The 23,382-nt window shown below is 31.5% G+C and overlaps 1 protein-coding gene across 1 annotated transcript in view; it reads left to right on the top strand.

Moving 5' to 3' along the window:
• Window positions 1–23,382, top strand: part of LOC132926739 (transcription factor collier-like) — an 83,593-nt gene that overhangs the window by 4,304 nt on the left and 55,907 nt on the right. Inside the window, exons 2-6 of the mRNA XM_060991128.1 lie at window positions 5,930–6,083; window positions 8,132–8,195; window positions 8,268–8,323; window positions 18,777–18,850; window positions 19,487–19,555. Of these exons, the coding sequence (XP_060847111.1) occupies window positions 5,930–6,083; window positions 8,132–8,195; window positions 8,268–8,323; window positions 18,777–18,850; window positions 19,487–19,555 (417 nt within the window). The remainder of the gene's footprint in view (window positions 1–5,929; window positions 6,084–8,131; window positions 8,196–8,267; window positions 8,324–18,776; window positions 18,851–19,486; window positions 19,556–23,382) is intronic.

Genomic DNA, 23,382 nt, shown 5'->3' with positions numbered 1-23,382 from the left:
TAAAACTATTATTTTATAATGAATTTCTATTTATGGAATGTAAATGTAAAATACGAGTGGGCGACCAAATCGACAATAATACACTAATAAATAATAAATTTGATGGATACATTTGATTAATATATTCCAAATGGTATGGACGAACGATTTTTGTATAGGTATACATTATATTTTCATACATATCAAAAATTGCGATGATAATATTCTCGTTACTTTTACTAGCACTACAAGTATATCAATAGTTTACATCTATAAGAAAATATATTCTCAAACTGCTTTCGGATGATAAACAAATGAAACGTCAAATATGGACCTATATCATTATATATATGTGTAATGCGTGATATTCATATTCAGATACCAGGTATAGCCGGTATAGCCGGTATAGGTATATAGAACATTGATTGCAGGTGATTTGCGTTTGAATCGATATTAATCACATAATGTAATACAAGTATGAATACCGTATTATTGTTTAATATATAACTAGTTAGGTAACTTTTAGTATGCCTAACCGTTTGAAAATTAATTTTTATTTGTATTTGCTTATTATTATTGTTGGTAGGTACGTTATGATGTAATAAAAAATGAATAAAAACTTAGCTTCGATACAATATAATACTTACATAATAAAATACAATATAAATACCATACAAATATACATTTGACAAAAAGCATTCGGATGATATTTTTATTTATATAAATAAACCGTTTATATATATTATATACTTACATGCTGTATTCCGGTTCAAGTATGCAGTGGATTATGTCCCACTTACAGAAGATGCGTGAAAAAATAAATGCGATATTACAACAAAAAGTTATTATTTAAACACTGAAAAGTTAGTTGATTTTTGATATTTGTAGTTATGCATAAAATTCGCGGTAATGAAAAAAAAAAATGTGTACAGTTCCGTATGATGTATATAATATACTGCACTACACACATCTCAGAAACACGTACGTATAATAAAATATAGGTATATATAGTTTCCGGTTAATGAAAAGTTCACAGAAGCTTTTTTTTTAGAAGAGAAAGTGGCAACGACTCGTTACTTAGTTTTCATACAATTTAATATAACATCCGTAAATACGCGTGTACATAAAAGTAAAATATTATGTAGGCGGTATCCACGTGAGCGACAAAGCTCAAAACGCTTAGAAAACTTTTCTCTAACATAAAATAATGTGTACATTATTGTTCATAAAAATTATTAACTTTTAAATAACACATCTTTTATTTAATACACATTTTTAGATTCTGAACGGAGTGATGAATGTATTTTTTTACTTGTATTTATAATATTATATCAGTTATTATAAGTCGATTTAGTTGTTCCATTTTTTTCAAATTCCAAAAAATCAGCAAGCGCAGATTTTGATGTATGTAAATATGTTTTTCGTATAAAAAAAAATCTATAAATATTATACAATTCGTACATAGTCATCAAAGTGTAAATGAAACATAGTAAATTCAAATTTTCTACGAATTAAAATATATTATTTATTATTTTTTATTTATAATAATGAATAACATTCATCGTTAAATAAACCAATCCAATTGAAAATCAGAAGCACTTTTTTCAGTAGTGAAGGTGGATGATTTTGAACGACTCCAGAGATCCATCTATATAATATAATTGTATAAATAATGAACTTACAATGCTTAAACGTTTCTCTAAAACCTTTGACCACTATAGGTTATTATAATACTATATAACCACCGCTGTTAGGACAGAAATCCCATGTGTACAGTTTCCCGTACATCTCTGTGCAAGCATCTAGATGATTCTTATAAAGTTATATACACTAATTTCCTTAAAAAGTATTAACATATCCATAAGCATTTTTTTACAGTTTAAAAACATGACAAAACATTGTTAAAAAAAAAAAATAATTTTTAAACTTTTATTACTTTAATAAGTTCTTTACTTTTAAATAATGTAATTCGTTTAATTCATATTCCAAATCAGAATATTTTTTTTAAGAAATTTTATATAAAGAAATTAAATTTCAAGATAATAACTCAACATAGTGAATTCAGAAATTTGTTTTTTTTTATTTTGTAATATTTCATTAATTAGATAACTATTTCGGATTTTTTAACAATTTTTTTTTATGCAATTATCGACAATTAGAAAAAAGAGTTATGACTTTCTTTTAATTGATGATTAACAATGTTAACTTTTCCAATTAAAATACATTTTAATAATTTTGATTTAACAGAATATCTCTACTTTTTAAGCATAACAACATATTTAACTTTTACGTAAAATAGAATTATACTATTAACTTTGTCATATTTTATCATTTTATATAAACATTTGATTTATTAAATGAATTTGATTATAATCAATTAGAAATAGTAGGCGATTTAAATATATTTATTTTATTTTTAGGTAGGCATTAGGATTAAAGATTTTATAATTTAAAGTTGTTTAGATCATCAACTTTTAAGTCTTAATTTTAATTATTTAATGTTTAAATAAGTGCATTCAGTAGATATAAATAAAAACTGTTTCTCACGAATACGGTGTAAAGAGAATAGTATTGCGCTAGCAGTTTACAATTCCATCGAAATAAATTGTTTTTCAACATATATCCAGAGAAAGAAAGCAACGTTATTTCCACGGGTAATTGTTAATTGAGTATAGGATGGTATCTAATAATAAAAATATTATACACGGTGATTCATCAAGCATGCTCATCCCCTTTTTCATTTAATTATGCATTTAAATTCAAATTTACGACTTTTTTAGCACGTTTAAGTACCTATAGTACGTATACCTATACTAAGGTTCATAATGTAATTTAAGGAGTGTCCTGTGGCAATAAAAACACAATTTTTACTGCCAATTAACAAATCAAATTATATTTTTAAATAAAAATCCGAAAGATAAGTTTAAACAAGAGTTATTATCAAACCATTTGTGATAATGATAATATAGGTAAAAAAAATATGACGATTTTCAAAATTCTATATCAGTAAACATCAATCTATTTGTATTTTACACTTTTGAAAAATTGTCTGAATATCCATACTAATTAAGCGCTAGACTAAATATTACAATAATATTACATCTATTAAATATACTATTATTCTTATGTAAGTACCTATAACACAAGTTCGCAATAACTCAAAAACTATTCGTTTCAAATGGTTTTTAAAAAACCCCGTTTTTTTAATGAAAAAAATATTGTTTATATGCTTTAACCCAACCTAACCCACAGCGGATACTCCTTAAAGCTTAAATTTTATCAAAGTTCTATAATTATTTAAAAATGTAATATTACGTACAGGGCGAATCAATTCGTATAATTACATGTAATCACACTCGTTAAAGTAATTCATTAATTACGACACGCCGATGAAGTCTTATCACAGTATATAATATTACAACGAATGGGTATCCATCACGGCAGCCCTGCAGTAATTAAAACTATTAACACTGCGTCACTAAATTAAAACTCCTTTTACCTGTGCCGTAACAATATGTGCTCAAGTAAAAATGGTAAATATTTAAAAGAAACTCGCATGTCTTAGGGTGTTATAATAACATATATTATAATATCAAATTCGGTTAATGCGTACGGTCAACTCTTTGTCGGACTTTAGCAAAGCAAGTCTATGGCCAATCTATAACAATATAATATGATTATACGACGTTACACTACGCGGCACCTATACGCGTTCCTGTACAATATTTGGTTCAATATTCGTACGTATTTGTTCTATTTCATTGTACTCGTATGTTGTCGGTATAATATTTTGTTTGTAACTGCAGCGTATTGTTATTATCATTGGCGCAGTCCTATATCGTTTTAAAACGGTGCTATTCGTTATAAGTTATAACATATTAATACATATATAGATAACGAAAACACGAAAAAAAAGTCAATAAATTAATTACCGCGAGTGAGTCGGCCGCTCGAAACAACAACAATAACAATAATAGTAATAATAATAATAATAATAATAAAGAATAAATTAATAATCGGTGAAATAGCCGAAACACTGTGGTCGTTCGTTCGGGGTGGGCGGTAGTGGTGTATATACCGTGTACATCGCGGTTTACGCCACCGACCGAATAAACACACGTTAATATTCATTAAACGAATAACAACGGTAGCGAAAATAAAATACAAATAATATTATTTGTTATAACGCGTAGAAATATTTACACTCGTGTCAGAATTAAAAATACAAATCGCTATTAATTCGCATGTTTTGCGCGATTCTCTCTACACATCATTTCGTCATCGACGGTGACGATATAATATTGATAATGATGACGATAATATTATAAAGATGATAATAATATGAGCATAATACAAAAACCAAACACGCCGATTATTTTAAAAGCGGTTTATGAATTATAATAATATACGTATATAAATTTTTTTGTTTTTCAAATGCAGTCACCCACCACTAAGTCTCTGCGTTTTCACGGCCCACACATGTTTATTATAGTATATTGATGCCTCGACATTTACACTTAATATATCAATATTATTTTTAACTATATTAACATATCTTTAGTGTCATCCGATCAATAATTGGAATTTGATAAGTGAAAAACGACAAGATGCTGCCTATCCATCTGTTTGTATCGCTCGATCCTTCTCCTGAACAATATTATGCTGTGTAAACGAATAACTGCAGCGGTCGCGAAATTCAATTTCGATTTTTGATTACATATAATAGTATTATTGGATTCGGTATTCCATTCTCTCCTTCTTTATATTATACTCACTCTCCTAGTCTCCCTAGTCTCCTCCAATTAATCTATTCGTCAAATCCTATCGCTGCTTATTCGTCGTGTATATTTATTTTTATATTACCATCTCCGATACACTGTAATCCGTGTAATGATATTATATAGGACGTATGTTATAGGTAAACGAATTTCAACCAAAAGAACTCTTTTCTCAAAAATTTTCGGACGTGCGTTTTCATAAACACCTAATTCATACTTCGAGCCTTCACACTATTTGAGCCATTAAACTATACTGCTATAATTGTCTTATATATATAAAATTGTCAGCCATCCTTGTGGGAATTAGAACATGTTTTATGTATTATGTATGTTGGTCGTCCAAGCTCGTCCAAGCCATTACCCTTTAAATCACCGTCCAAATGCGATTACCTGAAATCGTATATATATTTTATTTATACATAATATTATAGAGTTGTTTACCACAATCGATTTGATTTTCTAAAAACGGTAGTTATGAACTTTAGATGTAACGAATTAGATAAACCAACATATTTTATAGATTAAATGTCAATTACAAACAGACCTTACCTATAAATGAATACATTATTGAGACTGATTATGTCCTATATCGACGTGTGTGATTATAACTTTAATATTAATCATGTATACTTATATTTGTTATTAAATTTGAACAATTTTTTGAATAAAATATCGTCTATACTTTCAGACATTTTTTACCGATATTAATTTTTATAAAACATTTTACGAAATACAAGAGTGTTTAATTTTTTCGTTAAGGCGGACTTATTTGAATATCTATGGTAATATAATATGTCTGTTGTTATAATATTGTATCGTGATTCGGTTTGATATGCATACACGCAAACTCACACTCAAACACATATTACATTACGTGAACATGTGTATTATTATATATGCGAATATTGTTCCCCACGGCAGATAACGCAAAATAACTTAAAGCTAGACTTGCTGGTTCTCCATCGATTTATCTGCATAAATACGTTGAACAATTTATGTATATATAGGTTTATAATATATTATAATAACGTATAATATATGTATAGTTTTCCGGTTATTTACCTACCACTGGCGTGATATACTTATTAGTATATCTATATATTATAATTCCGTCGTAAATATTCACAGTGTATATGATATCCATAAGTATATTTTGTTTTATTTCTATGTAGTATCGGAGTGGGAAGAGCACATTTTGAGAAGCAACCTCCCAGCAATCTGAGAAAATCCAATTTCTTTCATTTCGTGATCGCGCTGTACGACAGGTCTCAGCAGCCAATCGAAATCGAACGGACCGCGTTCATCGGATTCATCGAAAAGGATCAGGTAAGCTTTATCATTTACATATATAAACATTGTTTAGAAGTTATACCACTGTTTGTGTTTCCTTTACGACTTATCTAAATATAACGTTTTATCTAATCGTGCGTACAGTGTATATAGTACAATGTGTGTATACAGACGGCGTGTATTTTACAGTAGGTATATAATATATAGTAATATCATCTATGATAATATCTTATATCTATACTTGTGTAGTACAACATTAAAACAACAAAACAGGAATACACGACGTTTGGCCCTGTTTTTTTTTTATATTTCATTTAAATAATAATGATTTAATAATATAACATTATGATGCGTGTGTGTTTATTTATGTATTTTTTTTTTTTTTTTATTAAACTTAAATTTTCGTTTTGTTTCGTCGTCAATCGTCATCCCCGAAATCGTTGCAGCGTGTGTTTATTCAAAACCGATTTGGTGCGAACCCGTTTGTTGTCACACGCAGCGAGCTGAGAGACGATGATTATAATATAATATGCAAAAGCCGCGACGGGTTAATCCGGAATTAAGTTTATCCAGAAGTAGGTGACGACGACAATATGAATTACACGATATTACAATAATTATATAAACGCAACAAATAACGGTACAACGATTTGATACACACAAATATTCACTCCGCGCATATTACCAGTCAAACAGACCGACGCGCTTTAATAATATGTCGTATACTCTTATTATTGCAGTACATATAAATAAACCGTCACTTTACCACCGGTTAAGGTATTGTGTCAATTTTGACGCTGGATGCCGAGCCTACATTATTCATATAATACTCGTAATAATATTGTATTTCGCGTTCAGAAATTCATAATTCATAATGTTCATAACACGTCATTTGGACGCGATCAATTAATTTTCCGCTCGAAATGCATTTGCGTTACTTTAATAATATATCGAATACGACAATACACTATCTCGGAGAACTATATCACACGACACAAAGTACTTGTAAGGGAATTCGTCCATATTACATTGATATAATGATATTGTATTGTATTCGAAGTACTACGTGCGTGTACATCACAATGCCATTTCCGTTTTGGTAATAATACAACGTCATTACTATAGTTTAGTAAAGACAGCAGTGGCCTTTCCGACAAACATTATTTCTCACACATGTTTTTATTTTTATGATGCGTTAAAAACATAAATCTCCAAAATCACCATCATCGTTTTGTCAGATAAATATAATGTGTTAATTTTATATGATTAATGTACAAAGCCGCTTAAGTAGTTATTCACTGATTTTTATTACGGTTTAAAATGTTATTTTAGCCATCTGACAATCGGAATTTCGTGTTCACAATTACCAGGCTTCAGATTGATACTGCCGTAAACCACGATTAATGCGTTAGCATTTATTTCTTAACGTCTGGCAGTATAATATTATAATGCCCCACAAACATGTGCAATGTCGTCAAAACCTGTTATTATTAATAATGTTATATTATTATGTTTTGAATTTTCAACGATACTTTTGGGATAGCAATACGACGTTTTATATATAAATACGATTTATTATACGAAAACTGCAAATCTATATACATAATATCATGCCCACTTATAATACTTGACAACCCAACATCCACCAGCAATCGAGTAATCGGTAGTATTTTATTTTTATTTTATACGTACCCGAAATAAAATGGACCTAATCGATTTCGATCTTATGACGATCAGCAAATATTTGTGTGTTGTGGGTATATCCACGTGAACGGCACGAGTGTAATATGTACACACCTACATAATGTAGGTACCTACCGTACGTGTACAACACTCGTCATCCACTTCGTATCGCTCTACGCGTCTTACTTTTATATTTATATTATGCCGTGGCTATTTGCGTAGTGTTCGCACAGACGACGGTGCTCGTGGTCTGTTATAGACTTTCGGATGAGTTATATACATTTGACGATAAAGTGCATGTTCCGATAAGACAAAGTCTGTTTGTTTTGATGATTCCGCGCTCGCACTGCAAAATCTCCTGTAATACATAATCAAACATGAATCTTGTATGTACGTTTCAGGAATCCGAGTCACAGAAGACCAACAACGGTATTCAGTATAGACTTCAGCTGTTGTATGCTAACGGTAATGAACGTGCGCTGTTGCTCAAAAGCGGTCTGTAACTAAGCTAATATCGATACTGTTTTATTTATTTAGGTGTGCGACAAGAACAAGACATATATGTGAGGCTCATCGATACCGTTACCAAACAGGTGAGTGATTTTATTTTTTTAACGAAGTTAAATGCGGTCAATATAAATTAGTTATAAAATTATAATTATTTGGCAATTGAGGAAATTAAATATTATTATATAATGTGCGATATCACTTCATACGAAATAATATGCACTTGGGGTTACAGTAAAAAAAGCGATAAATTGTTTTTTTCGCGTTTCTGCGACTTTTAACGTCCGATATTTAATTGGGATTGTTTTGCATTTGAAAGCGATTGCAGATTTACGTATGTGAAGTTGGCATTCCAATTACATTATCATGACTTCAGATTTAATTGTTATTTATAAAGTTAATTTCAAATCACTATTTAGAATAATTACGAGTTCACGTATGCTTTATTGACAATAACAATATTTTAACATTGAAGCGTTTCTCGCACGTGTCGGTCCTAAACTCAAAACGCAACACGAGCCACACGAGCCTTATGCGGATATTTGTATATTTTATTATATTATAATATATATATACTTGTGTTTCGATAAAATCACAAAAAATACTGAATAAGTTATCACCGCTGCAAAAGAATAAATTGCTTCAAGTTTAACTACAACAGTTTTATAATTGATATTGTTGTGTTATTTACCTACCGTTAATCGAATATCGTACAATTCCGACCGTTTTAAATGTCCGATATACAATAATGCGATTGGAACACATGCAATAATTTGTCTACATCAAATTATATTCATACGCTTTCGTAGCTAAAAAATACAATCGTAATTCGGAAGCCAATACAAAACGATACCGCTCTATATATTGCGTAATTATTATTTACGTTACTGTTTAGGCATCACGCACGCGAGTTTGATGAACGTTTGTTATTATAATATATAGAGAGTATAGGTACTATATACGTATATTATACGCATCATGTGTGTGTGTTCTGTGTTCAAAGAAACGATGAGATTTGGAGCAAACAACGGGTGATTTTTTTTCATTCGTTTCGTGAATAAAAAAAAAGGTTTTATTTGCGTTTAATTTCCGATTTTTTTCGTTGTCGGAAAGAGATGTTGTCGACGAAAAGGGGTCGAGGAGTAAATTCGTAGAGGACCGACGTCGAGAGTAATTTACGGTTGTATTCTGTATGTATACTGACTGTACAGAGTATATTACATTATTATTATATTGTTTATAGATGCCGACGAATCCAATTTACGCGCTTCACTAATCTGTATAGGCACACGAGAAAATCGATCGATACATAAAACACCATATACGTATTGTACGCACGATATTTGCACGATATTAACGCTGCGCAACTAATTGTGCTGCGGCTGAATCCATCATAATTGTTCATCTTCGTCTCGTTCGAATAGTCTGAAAACATAATATTATTACGACGTTCATCGCGGATCATTGTCAATTGTCGAATTTATTCTCCCTTATAATACATTTTATAGATACCGTTATTATTAGATTTGAAGTTTAATATTTTAATACAAAATATATGATGAAAACTTGAATTTTGATTATTATATAATATATATTATACCCTATATGTATCATATATATAAAACCAAAACTGCGGGAGCTAAAACTGTGAACTTGTATATAATATAACTACAAAGTATACAACAATGTGATTCTTTTATTGTCTTCCTAGAAAATTGTTTTTTAACATATTATTAATTGATCAAATATTAAATAATTCCGATAAAAAAAATTCTGCTTCTGAATAATATGAAAAATATCATTCAAAAAAACTTAAAAAATCGATAACGATAGAAATAAATAATAAAGATTAAACATTTTTTCAAAAACATTTATTGCAATGAAAAAAAATATTTCCAACGTTAATACTTCGAGAAAATGAGTGTTTACCTATGCTTAAAAAAAAACCACCCTGCAGGTGATTCCATCATGCATCGTCATCGTGTCTATCCGTTTAAATTTGTTTCTGCTGCAGAAGTATTTCGTTTTCCAATGATCGTATATACATATATACACACACACGATATTATACGACTTTTTTATCTCGGTTAGATTGGGTACGATCGTTATATCCGGTTCGGATATGGTCAACGGTGACAACGCCTCATTATACACGTTATTATACAGTTTCCTCGCAAATATCGCAGACGCATCGGACCGGCGGGTCGTGTTTGTCGCCACGTCCTTAGACTCGCGTGATCGCATACAATTTTAATCATAATAACATTATGTACAATACAAAATTATAAAAAATATTATATTACTCGAACGTCACGTGCGCTGCGCGACCAAGGGAGTATAAACGCGTGCAGTGGCGGCGGCACGTGCCACGCCCCCCCCCATTCCCACCGACACCGCAGACGCCGCCGCCGCCACAATCTGATCCTCTCAGTGACGCGCGTCGCTCGCCGCCGCCGCCGCCGCTACTGTCCATCCGGCGTACGCCCACTAAACGGCTTTATCAACACGCATATTATACATGATGTTTTATTTATACGTATGTATGTATGTATATATAGGTATATGCACACGACCGTCGTCGTCGTCGTGTTTGTGACGATTATTATTACGATTACGTTGGTTAAAATCGATGCCCGAGGTCCGTCCACCGCACCCCTTTTCGAACATCCCTTGTTTTTTTCTTCTCGATTTTACCGCCCTCGTACGACGTATAGACTCGTCAAAAAATATATATATATATATATATATATATATAGTTACCTACTACGTTTCATAAGTACATAATATTATTATAGGTAGGTAGGTATAGACTTTAATATAATATATACTCGTACTACTGCCGTGCGACATTCAACTGCAGGAGGACGGGGAAAAGGAGCTGTGTAGGTATATAATATCATTATAATAATATAATATATCAAATAATAGGTATACGCGATTATTAATATTATTTATCAAATTTTCGTGATCTGTTCGCCTAACAGCATGTTACAACAAATACAACATTAATAACATATTAGATAAATAATAAATACATCATAAATGAATACTGTACTTACTCGTGAAAACTAAAATTAAATGTAATCTTCCAGTTACCACGCCAAACATCTTTTGATATCAACTCTCGCCCCGATTCAATCAAACGTATATCAATTACATTTTAATTTCAAAACTCTTAGACAAATTATTATGATGCACATTCACTAAGATGTTCGCCATCCTAAAATATTAACATCTATATCTATTTTTTAACTATTAAGTTAATTATATTTTATATAAACACTAACATGTTCTAAATATATATGCCTATGATGCCAAGGGATACAAATAAATAATAATAATAATAATAATAAAAATATGAATCTAAATATATATATATATATGGGTGTCTATGATTTATATAAGTATTATTTTGTAAACCTCGTTCAGTATGGTCCACTAATCACTAATGTGACTCGAAACTAGATACGTTAATTATAATACTATGAATTACATTATTATAAATTTCACCCTAAAGGGGACACTTAGGTAAATTACATCTAAATAGACATTCTATGTATACCTAAAAAACCTACGTTGATCAATTTTATTTTTCTGTTATAGACTATATACTATATACTTCATATAAAACGAAACTCGCACTGCATACTCTAACACGATATTGGGTTCGTAACTTCTGAAGAACCGCATAATTCTACTAGATCTTTAAATATATCATATCTATATATACGACGATACGTAAAATTTATAGGAACGTGATCAGAGGATATAACAATATAATATTATATTATATGTAATGTTTAAATACATGAGTAATATAAGTATATTAAGTATATTCTATATAATATGTATTCTATATATATAAAGGCATGTAAGAGTTATACCGCTAAAGCGTACAAAATAAAAGTTTTAATCGAATTTCTCAGTCTGCAGACATTCAATATATACTTTATACGCGCTGTAGGTTATATATTTTATCTTTATAAATTTATAATGTTATATGAATCGTATTTTGGTTGGGCGCGCGCGCACGTGAAATGAAACTATATCATTAAACCTGTTGCTTGACAATTCGCTCGAATATACGTGATATTTATATTTATGTATTCACACAATACACATATATTACCTACCACAATTAATTTCAACAAAAATGTTACACTACATTTTGTATGTGTTTGTGAACTAATCCGAAGATATAACATACATACTATTATAGGTTCCTACCTACCTAAACTTGGTCATTTTGATTTTGTGTTCCACGAATGTTACATAATATAGATTTCACATTATAATAATAAGGCAATATAGTGATTCATAAAGCATGCTCTCTTCCATTTTTTTCTTTTAGTAGGTAATGAATTTATTCAAATTCCAGATTTTTCGAGTTCATTTTAGGATTATATTTTAAAATAATAGCATTTTTATAACATTTTAAGAATGTCTTGTAGAGGTATCATAACTTTTTTTAATGATAATCCTCCTTTTTCAATAAATTGTTAAATGGATGACTTTTTTAAACATTTTGATGCATCTAATTGAATTTTAGACGACTGGTATACTACATATATATGCATATATGAACATTTTTTTGGACACATCCATGATATATCTAGACCCTAGGGCATCACCTTAAAAAGTTTTTTTTATATTTTAATTTTAAAACAAATAAAGAGCATTTTTAAATTATAAATTTATAGGAATAGAATAATTCATATAATTTTCTGTTGTGTATGTATAATGTATTCAAATATATGTATAACAGTATAGAATTATGTGTTTGCCATTTTTACGAGTACCTATTTCATTCAGGCACTACCGGTTTTGATAAAAAAAAAAAAATATGATAACTAGCCAACTAGGTATATCATTGAAGATTTAAGTTACGCAACGTTCTATACTTTATAATATTACATATAACACAGTTATACATATAACTATTTATATACCTAATTATATTATGCTATATAGCTAGTATAATTTTGTGTGGCCTCACAATCCGAAGAATATGTGTATGTATCTAATAAATTGTTATTTATATATTTTATCCTATAAAGCTTAATATAAAAGATTTATTTTTACTTCAAAAATTTAATTAATTTTTATAGAAACATGGAACGTATTATACCTAAGAATATTATATTACGATTCAATAACGGACAATGAAAACGCTTTACATTTTTTTCCACTTCTTATATATAATTCTGGAACAATATAATACATATAGGTACACATCATTATAGTTTATATCGATCATATTACATTATGTTATACATAGATATGTCATTATAAATGAAAATATCGTCGGCAACAATTTTATTTTAAATTTCAGTCTTTGCCTAATCCTTAATATATATAGTTTTACAATTATATCTTAAAATTAATTAAAATTGGCTATAATTTAACATTGTAGGTATTCGTGCATATTAATATACAAAAAATTTATTTTTTATTGTATTATTCACATGCAAATGCAAATGCATTTATTTTATGACCCTATGGAGGATTTAATTATATTTTTGTCATTTTTACAAGTTATAAATATTATAAAGTATAGAACATTGCGTAACTTAAATCTTCAATGATATACCTAGTTGGCTAGTTATCATATTTTTTTTTTTATCAAAACCGGTAGTGCCTGAATGAAATTGGTACTCGTAAAAATGGCAAACACATAATTCTATACTGTTATACATATATTTTATGATAACAAAACATTAATTTACCCTGCTTATACGCCGTATTGTTCCGCAACGAAAACAAACAAATACTACATATATATGAATACATTATAATATGTAGGAAACAGTTCTACTCCATCAGGAAACGAAATAAAATACTATATAGTCCCTCGCTTATAACGCTATTTTTCGTTCTTACTTATATATGCCTACTTACATATTATATGCACTTATTGTTCCGCATCAGAAACAAAACAAATCTTTATTATAAACTTATAAAATAAAACCTTTAAATATCGTTCTGGAACATTATATTTAACGATTTTACCATTCCTGATCCCCCATGATTCTACAACATATTATTATAGTTACACGCGCATGTTAATTTTAATTATATTAAACGTTGTTATGCGATACGCACAAAACGCAATAAATATATTTTATATTATATTAAAGAAGCGTGTCGTCTAAATAATAATGGTTGTAGAACTGCGCTCCTTGTCCAATCTAAAATGTTTGAATTGCACTCAGATTTAGAAACGAATAATATTTGATACGAGTAATTGCACTCGATCCGATCATTCCACAGAACTTATCATAAATATTTATTTTAGTTGGAATCTGTATGCGTGTCAATCGATTAAGTATTACAAATATTTACAATGTTTAAAAATAAACGCGTTTATATACAAATTTGAATATTATTTATTTCAATATGATACAACAAACTTTAGATTTTAGAGATATAACAGACTGTTATTCGTTAATAAATAGGTTTTATGTGACGATCGGGAAGTGTAGAATTTGATAATATTACCATTTTTCCCCGAGTGAAATTTGACGAATACATAAGTACAGTTCTAGACGATTTGCCCACTATACAAATTCATATCGTAATATTATATAAACTTACGCGATATAGGTATAACTTAATAATAATACAAACCGGATATAACACGTATACCTATGGTGGCTTGTACATCAAAAGTCATCTTATTATATCTACATTTTCATAATTATTACATTTACGATGGACATTGCAGACTGACGAGATATTGCGTGCTCGTATCACGAATCTACACGCGTGTCGTATATATATATATATATTATATAGGTCGGATGTATATTACGGCGGCTGGTGCGTAGATACCTATATATAATATATATATATATATATATGAACTACATTCGCATTTCTCGTCTGGGATACATAGTTTCTGTATAATATAACTCGCGCGCGTTATTACACTACGAGTTTAGCGGATGAGGGGGGTATTGGTTTGGTTTGGGGGGGGGGCAGAAGGGTAGATGTCGCACACGCGCAAAGACAATGTGATATTGCGTCTCTATATACATGTATGTATATACACATAATATAAATAGCACTAAATACGAACGCACACGCACACACACACACACGAGTGCTTGTACACGACAATATTATATTATTATTAACCCTATCTCTTCGGTACCATCGCCCTTCTCCGAGCATCAAACACACACACACACACACCCCTTGTCGGCGGTCCGAACGTGTATAAAGGTTATAACGCTGCGGATGACACACACACGTATACATAATATATATATATGTATTATTATATACAAAATATACTCATATATGTATATATATATATATTAGGTACGAGTGTGTATATTACACATGAACGCGTGCGTGTTTGTGTGGAGTTTTGATAGTGTTTTACACACATCGTAACACCACACACACACACACGATTACGTGTATACGTATCTATAATATTATTATATTATATTGTATATGTGTATATTGTCGTGTGTACTTGGAGCGTGTGCGGGGCGCGGGCCCGTAGGCGGTGGCGCGGGGCCGCGACAGAGATGTGCACGCGATAATGCCAATGCGAATTACAACGCGCTTATCTATCCGTTTCGCGTTGCCAAGTGGCGCGCGCGCCCGTTCACGTATAATATATATTATTATATTATATTGTACGAGTATACCGATTTTATGTGTACGAATTGTGTGTGCACGTGTGTATAAGTAATAATATAGGTACGACGACGACGACGACGACGACGACGACTCTCACTGTCGCAAACTAACACACACCCTCGCGCCACCGCCGTTTTACACACTCTCGCGACACGACGGCATAATAATATTATAATAATATATTACATATTATTATTATTGTTATTTCCTCTGTATTTATATGTACACTATTTTGTACACCGTATACATTATACGTGCGTGCGTGCTTCCGGTTACTTTACGACCACCGCCAGTCGTACGCGACTACGCCTCACTACGACGTTCCAAATGATAAATCGTACGACAAACATTTATCGTACAAATGCGTATTATAATGATATTACATATTCATCCGAATTTATGTTTTAATTGTTCAATTTAAAACAGTCTTGCTTTATTGTTTCGCCAAAATATAATATTATTACATTATATACAATTAATGTATGCACTAATCGTATAAAGTATATAGTGTATAGATAGGTACCTATACTGTAATTTGAGTATATGTCGCATATAATATTGTAACTATATACTATATTGTTTAATGATTTACGCATACAATAAACACAACTGTTAAACCTGACCTAACGGGGTAAACCATTATTACTATATTTGGTACTGCCAAATTATAGAATGTGATAGGTAACACATACTACAATGCTACTATAAGTTTTATGGTATTCGTTTCAAGACTACGCGCTGTGTTTACTAACAATCTGCGATTTATGCAAGCAATTCGTGTAGTATGATAGTTAATACAATATATTATAGACCATTTTTGTCTATGTTTATTGTACGATTTAAAGATATAAAATTAATTTCACCCACCATCATATCCTCCCCCGAACGTCAATCAAGGTCGATCAAAAATCGAGACATACCGGGTTAATTTGGGTGAGCCCATAATCGGACGCGTGTATTGATATATTTAAAAAAAAACATATAATTACTAAATAGGTAAAATAGTTTATTATTATCATTTTTATTATTTATCAAAACGCTGCAGTGTAGGTATTACCGCAGTCTGATCTCGTTAATTAACCACCTCCGCGCCCGTCTTGATCGCAAACTTTAACTAAAGCCAATTTCACTATATAATATACCTACCTAGAAGTCATTAAAACTTCCCGGGGCGGACGCAGACGCATCTACTTTGTGTTTCCACCGTATAATATTGTACACAGAATGCATTACTTCAAAGGAGATTTCTAGGAATATAATATATGGTCGTAACCAAATAAATTCCTAAACATATTTTCGTACCTCCAATTTCTCATCAGCTGGTTCAAAGTCAAAACCGTCTATTCGTAGCATTTATTGCGGTTTCACACGTCCACAAATTCTGTTTACGTCATACCAAAACTTTTTCGATACGTTTAGGTAACACCCACATAAAGACCACGAATGCAATAACCGCCGATCTATAACGGCAGAGGAATTAGCGATGACCTTTGCACGCATTTCGCTTAATGTATAGATTATATATATATATGTTAATATAACAGTTGTATAGTATTCCGTCGAATAACTTTGAATGATGATTCCTACGCTGTTTTATAATAATATATATTATCGTAAAAAACTGCTAAAAAAAAACTGGCAACGGCGAACATATCGCGTAGACTATGTGCACATACACTGGCGTATTTACTTATATATTATGAATAAATATGTAAGTACGCGCAGCATATGTATATATATATTCAATTAGACGGTATTTATTGGTGTACCGCAAAAAGGGTGAGTGCGGCCGAGTAAATCCTGCTGCGGCGGCGGGTGAGGTGGCGCACAGCAGCACAAAGCCCGGGAACCGTGCGCGGAGTATATATTTATATAGATAAAATTGCTTGCGCCCCTGATTCTCGCGAGCCTAAGACCTCCGGATTAACCGTCTTATACATATATTATATATGTGCACCGTGTACCGCCGCAACGTTATTTCGCCCTGCCGCCGCAGACGACGATCCCCTCGCGTGCGCGCCCGTCCGCCGGAGAGAGTATTGTTTAAAAATCTATTACAGAACGCTAATGCCATTAAGCTACTTTAATATGTTACATAAGCTCTCGGAGGGCTCCTTCTTTTTTTTAATTGTTTCCATTATAGGACATAAAATATTAACCTTTTCGGTTTCGCCGCGCGACGGAGACCTGCTGCAGCACACGATATATTATATATCGTATACGTACGTATATATTATATTATATGTACCTGCGGCTATACCCCAGTGCGAGTTCATGATATACACATATATATATATATATATATAATATACTACGGTATAGACATATAATCTGTTCTATATATTTTAAGGCACCTTCGTTATTCTTTTATTTTTAGTAACGAAAACTATATACTTGGTTTATTGATCATAACTTTTTTTTACTTAATTGACGTAACGATTTTACGTGTTCTATAATAAATAGAATTCTTGCCGTATATGTTTGAGGTGGACCTGCTTAGAATATTCTATAATATAAATAAGAAAACACTCATGTCTTGAAAAAAAAAATATGTCACTTATGAAGCCTATTTTAATCAAACGCCCGCGTTATAAATTATATATGCGTTGTACGGGGTGGACCTGGCCGGTATATGTTTCCATACACGACTGCATGATGTAGTTTAAATGATATTATATATTTAACGCTGCAGAAAAACGGGAAAACTCCACGCGCCCAGCTGCTGTATAACCTCTGTATGTTATTCGTCGTGTTATTATTTTATACAATGGATCGATGCGTTTTTTCCACATTATATATCAATATATAATAGAAATCATTATTATTATACGTCTGATACGCGTGTGTTATTGTAGACATGATTTTTATTTTTTTGTCATTTTACAGGCCATCATTTACGAGGGTCAAGACAAGAATCCTGAGATGTGCCGGGTGCTGCTAACGCACGAAGTCATGTGCAGGTAACGCATTATTATTGATATAAATACAATATTTAATACATTTACCTGAACAATATATTATCCTAAAAGTATACTTCTGCACCATAACCGTGCGCAGATATTATTATTATTATTATTATTAATATGGTATAACAGCCGACCCCATTTTATGGGTGCCAAAGACGACGTGGCGCGGTAGGTATAGGTTAGCAACCGCATAGCCATAATAATAATAATAATAATAGTAATATATATTGATGATGAATCGGTTACCGGTCAAATATTATGGCCGCTGACACGCTCCTCCCCGACACAACGACATTCCTTGAGTCTCTTATGTGTATAATGTTTGCACACACACATATCACACAAGCTAACTCGGGGGAGAAAGTTTGCCGAGTCATGCACGTGGTCCAATGCTATTTTGTATGTAGGTACGCGCGTACATACAACGTAAACAAAATCGTCAATAGCTGACTTCGCGCGAGGGGTTGTACGCGTATTTATAAAACCAAAGGGGGCCAAAACCCCGGGGGACAGGTGCGGCGTAATAATAGTTCGTTCTACGAACATGTCGTATATATTGTATAATATATTATAAATATATAAGCCTCTTTGGTATTTATTTTGTATTGTAATACATCGTGTTGTTTGCAGTCGATGCTGTGATAAGAAAAGTTGCGGCAACAGAAACGAAACGCCATCCGATCCGGTCATCATCGACAGGTAAGATTGATAATTATTACTATTACGATTTGCATACTTAACATAATATTGCTTTCCAAGGTTTATTAGTATAAAATAGTTTAGATTCGGTCAACTGCATAGCACATCGATTCAAATATATATAGCATACAGATATGTTCATAGTTTCTGTTTTAAAATATATTACAATATAGATAAAAATAATATTATGTTTTTTCGGCTATTTATACTTCCAACCGTCGTGATGTGTTTGGCATAAAAAAAAAATAGAAAGACTAATGTTCTCTCACCCTCTTTATTTTGGTCGACTTTAGCACTTAGAAAAAAAAATCATTCGTTTCTGTTATGCTCTCTCTCCCCCAATACTTTTATAACGGAATGGTTTAAATACCACAAAGAGATCCGCACACTAATAAGCCGTCCCAGCGGGTGGGGTGCTTTGAACAAACTTCTGCTCTTTCGCCTTTTATCTAACGTTGTCCTCCCCCAGAACCAATTAAAACACCACAAGCGCCCGGTATTTTTGTTTTATGTAATCGGTAGAACAAAATAAAAAACAAATATTGTACGATATCCCGCTATAAAAACATCATTAGTGATTGAGACTTCAAAGAACATCTCCAGATTGTTTGAGAGAATTAAATTACACGGCAAAAAAATCCAGGGTAATTACTTAAATGACTGAGGCTAAAGTGAAACGGTATTTATATACGATACTATTCATTATCGAGATTAAAATGCGCCCATAATCAAAATAATCAAACAATTAAGTACCTTAAATTAAAAAGTTATGATGTGCGGCTCAACGTGGTTAAAACGCAATGGGTTATAACTTATAGCTGGACTTTACCAACTAAATATTATTGTAATTGACGTAAATATTGGTCAAATCAACTCAAAATATACAAAAAACATTTTTAATTTAAAATTAAAATATTTTATATATAACAATTATTAAATAATAAAATGTACAATCTCAATGTCAATAAAACATGTATTAGTCCACTATATATATTCGTAATAAATATAGTATTAATAATTTTGTATACTTTCCACTCCGAATGCGAATGTATATTTTACACACAAATATGCAATAAAGATGTTGGCCACTTTGTATCAACCTGGTCGACCCTATATAATAGTATAATGTATGAACAAACTCCTCTAATAACCGTTAAATTAATCGAACCGAACTCTCACCACGTATATTGCAAATATATGCCTGCAGCGGCACACGTGTATAGTATACATGTCAATATGTTAATAATTTTTGTAACATATAATTAAAAAGAAAAATAAAGCAAACCTTTTTAATTCAGAATGAGTCAGTAATAGTCAGTAAGTGTATTTTCATGGTTTTAATGAAAATTAAACACATGTACCCGTGTAATGTGTATGTATGTATTTATGCGTCAAAAATATTACGCATGATCTGTTAAATATAGTACCCCACACCATTTAAAACAATATAATATAATACTAATCGTAAACCATGTATAAAATATTCTACTACAGATACTGAATTCAAGTAATATCTTAATATATTAATTTCTCGTCGTTAGTATTTGACGAATTTAATAATACGTTCTTTTTCATAGACTGTAGGATTTTTCAGAGTTATAGAACAATAGTAAATATATATTATATACAAGTTTACCTACTTAAACGCAATCAAATAGCCATCGCGTGAACTATAATGTTATACTGGTGGTGTTCAATATACATATATATACCTATAAAGACCATAATAAAACTCACTGAAGTAATAAATTAACAAATATTAACGATTTGCCGAAAAACATTTCATTCCCATCACTTATGTATTAAATAAAATATATGAAATACAACAATACCTATATACAATGGACCACGTATTTATGAATGGTATTTAAGTACAAGTTTTCGAACTCTTAAAACCCCTGGATATCTTGAACTTTAAGACATTCAAACAGTTCAAAATTCGAGGAAAGTTTTAGTTCGAATTCGAATTATTCGAATGGTTCGAACAGTATCAAGTTTGAAATGTTCGAATATGCAGATTTTTTTCTTATTAAGTTTAAACACTGTTTTACTACTATATTATGTTTTTAAATTTGTTATAGAAACAATTTTGTAAGTTCGAATGAGTTTAAAAGTTAAAAATAAATTGAATTAAGATTCAAGTACGAGAAAACTTAAATTTGATCTAGCCCCAATGATAACGTCATTGCACGCGCAAATTTTTCGGCCATGTTCACAAAAACGTAATAAATATATAGGTATATAGGACATTTAATAAAAAACCAAGTTTTGATTAAAAACAGTTCGATTTATTTATGTATGCCCATTATATTTATTTAGTTATTTATTTTTTTTTTATTTTTTTACCGATGTCAGACAAGTACAAAAAGAATGAGAAAACCGACTGTACACGTCTCGTATTATATTTGTATGTAATTCATAGCACGGCGATGTAAAACGGCATAGAGATTCCGGTGCTAAACGCTTAATAACAATACTGGCGGCAGTGGATACGCATATTCAACGTAGGTTGTTATTATTATTATTATCATCATCGTGGGCTGTATTTTTTTTCTTTGGGTTTTTTATTTTCGTCATTCTTTTTCCCGTTTCTTTACTAACGGCGGCAACGGAAGATCCGAATCGGATGATACTATATAATATATACTTACTGTATAACGTATACTATAATACTACATCGTTCCGACCGACCACCTCCGCCAGGCGCACCCCCCCCCCAACCCCACCTAATCACTGCACTGAAGCGCTGCAGCGGTAACGTCGAGACGACGGCGATGGCGGTTTGTCGGTATTATAACCGTCGAATGTATATAAAAGAAAAACCGTCTGCTCCTAAAGATTTTTATGTTCGCGTCCTATAACGTGCAGCGCGGGGCAGGCGGAAAAAATATGGCCTGAAAGAGATAAAAATAGCACGCACCCTCCCCGCCCCGATCGACAAAGAAAACAAACCCCATGTGTCTTATTACGCATCTCCCCTGTGCGCGTACACCATCTCCCACGGGATGCCATTTTGTCGTCGTCGTCGTCGGCGTCGTCGAACCTTCATCTTTTTTTTTTCTCTCCTACACCATTAATTTCTCTTATTCCGTCGGAGATTTTTTCCCTATTCACCGCCGCGTTTATATATCTATATAGGTACGTGTATAATACCTATTCCATTCTGTTTAATATACTGTTGAAAATTCTTGTTATGTGCGATGCATATATACAATGGTATATACCATGGCCCACGCGTACCAATGACCATATTATAATATATGGTATTGTGTATAGTGTCTCGTGAGTTGTGTGGTACATTCGTATTTATGATGAAAAATAGAATACGTAGCGTTTTTTGCGTTTGTCAAGTTGTTCTGCAAATATTCGTGAGTCTATAATAAATACGAGTATATAAGTACATATTATATTAGGTACCAATAAAATTCGTCCGAGATTTTTGAAATGCGACATTAAAATGATCAACCTAATAATGTTTACCACCGACACTTACAGTGTGTCCCTGGGGTCGTATACATACATCTGCATATAATACGTGTACGACTTTATTATAATAAAACGGTACACACATTGTCTCAGACGTCATTGTGTCATACTTAAACATACATCCGTTATAGCGTCGTTAAACGCTGCGCATTTACTGTAGCCTGCAGTTTAATTAAATTTTATATCGCAATTTAATTTTGCATTTAAATCGAACCGCTGCGGAGTAATATCAACAATAATTCACGCCCCGTTAAATGTCAACACTTGAATTTTATAAACTGAAACTCGAATCGTTCGTGGTACCTGTATAGTATATTATTATATTTGAATTGCGTACGTAT

This window comes from Rhopalosiphum padi, chromosome 3, assembly GCF_020882245.1.
Source record: "Rhopalosiphum padi isolate XX-2018 chromosome 3, ASM2088224v1, whole genome shotgun sequence".
Taxonomy (NCBI): domain Eukaryota; kingdom Metazoa; phylum Arthropoda; class Insecta; order Hemiptera; family Aphididae; genus Rhopalosiphum; species Rhopalosiphum padi.
Note: the sequence above shows the minus strand (reverse complement) of the source record. Positions and strands in the feature narration are given on the sequence as shown.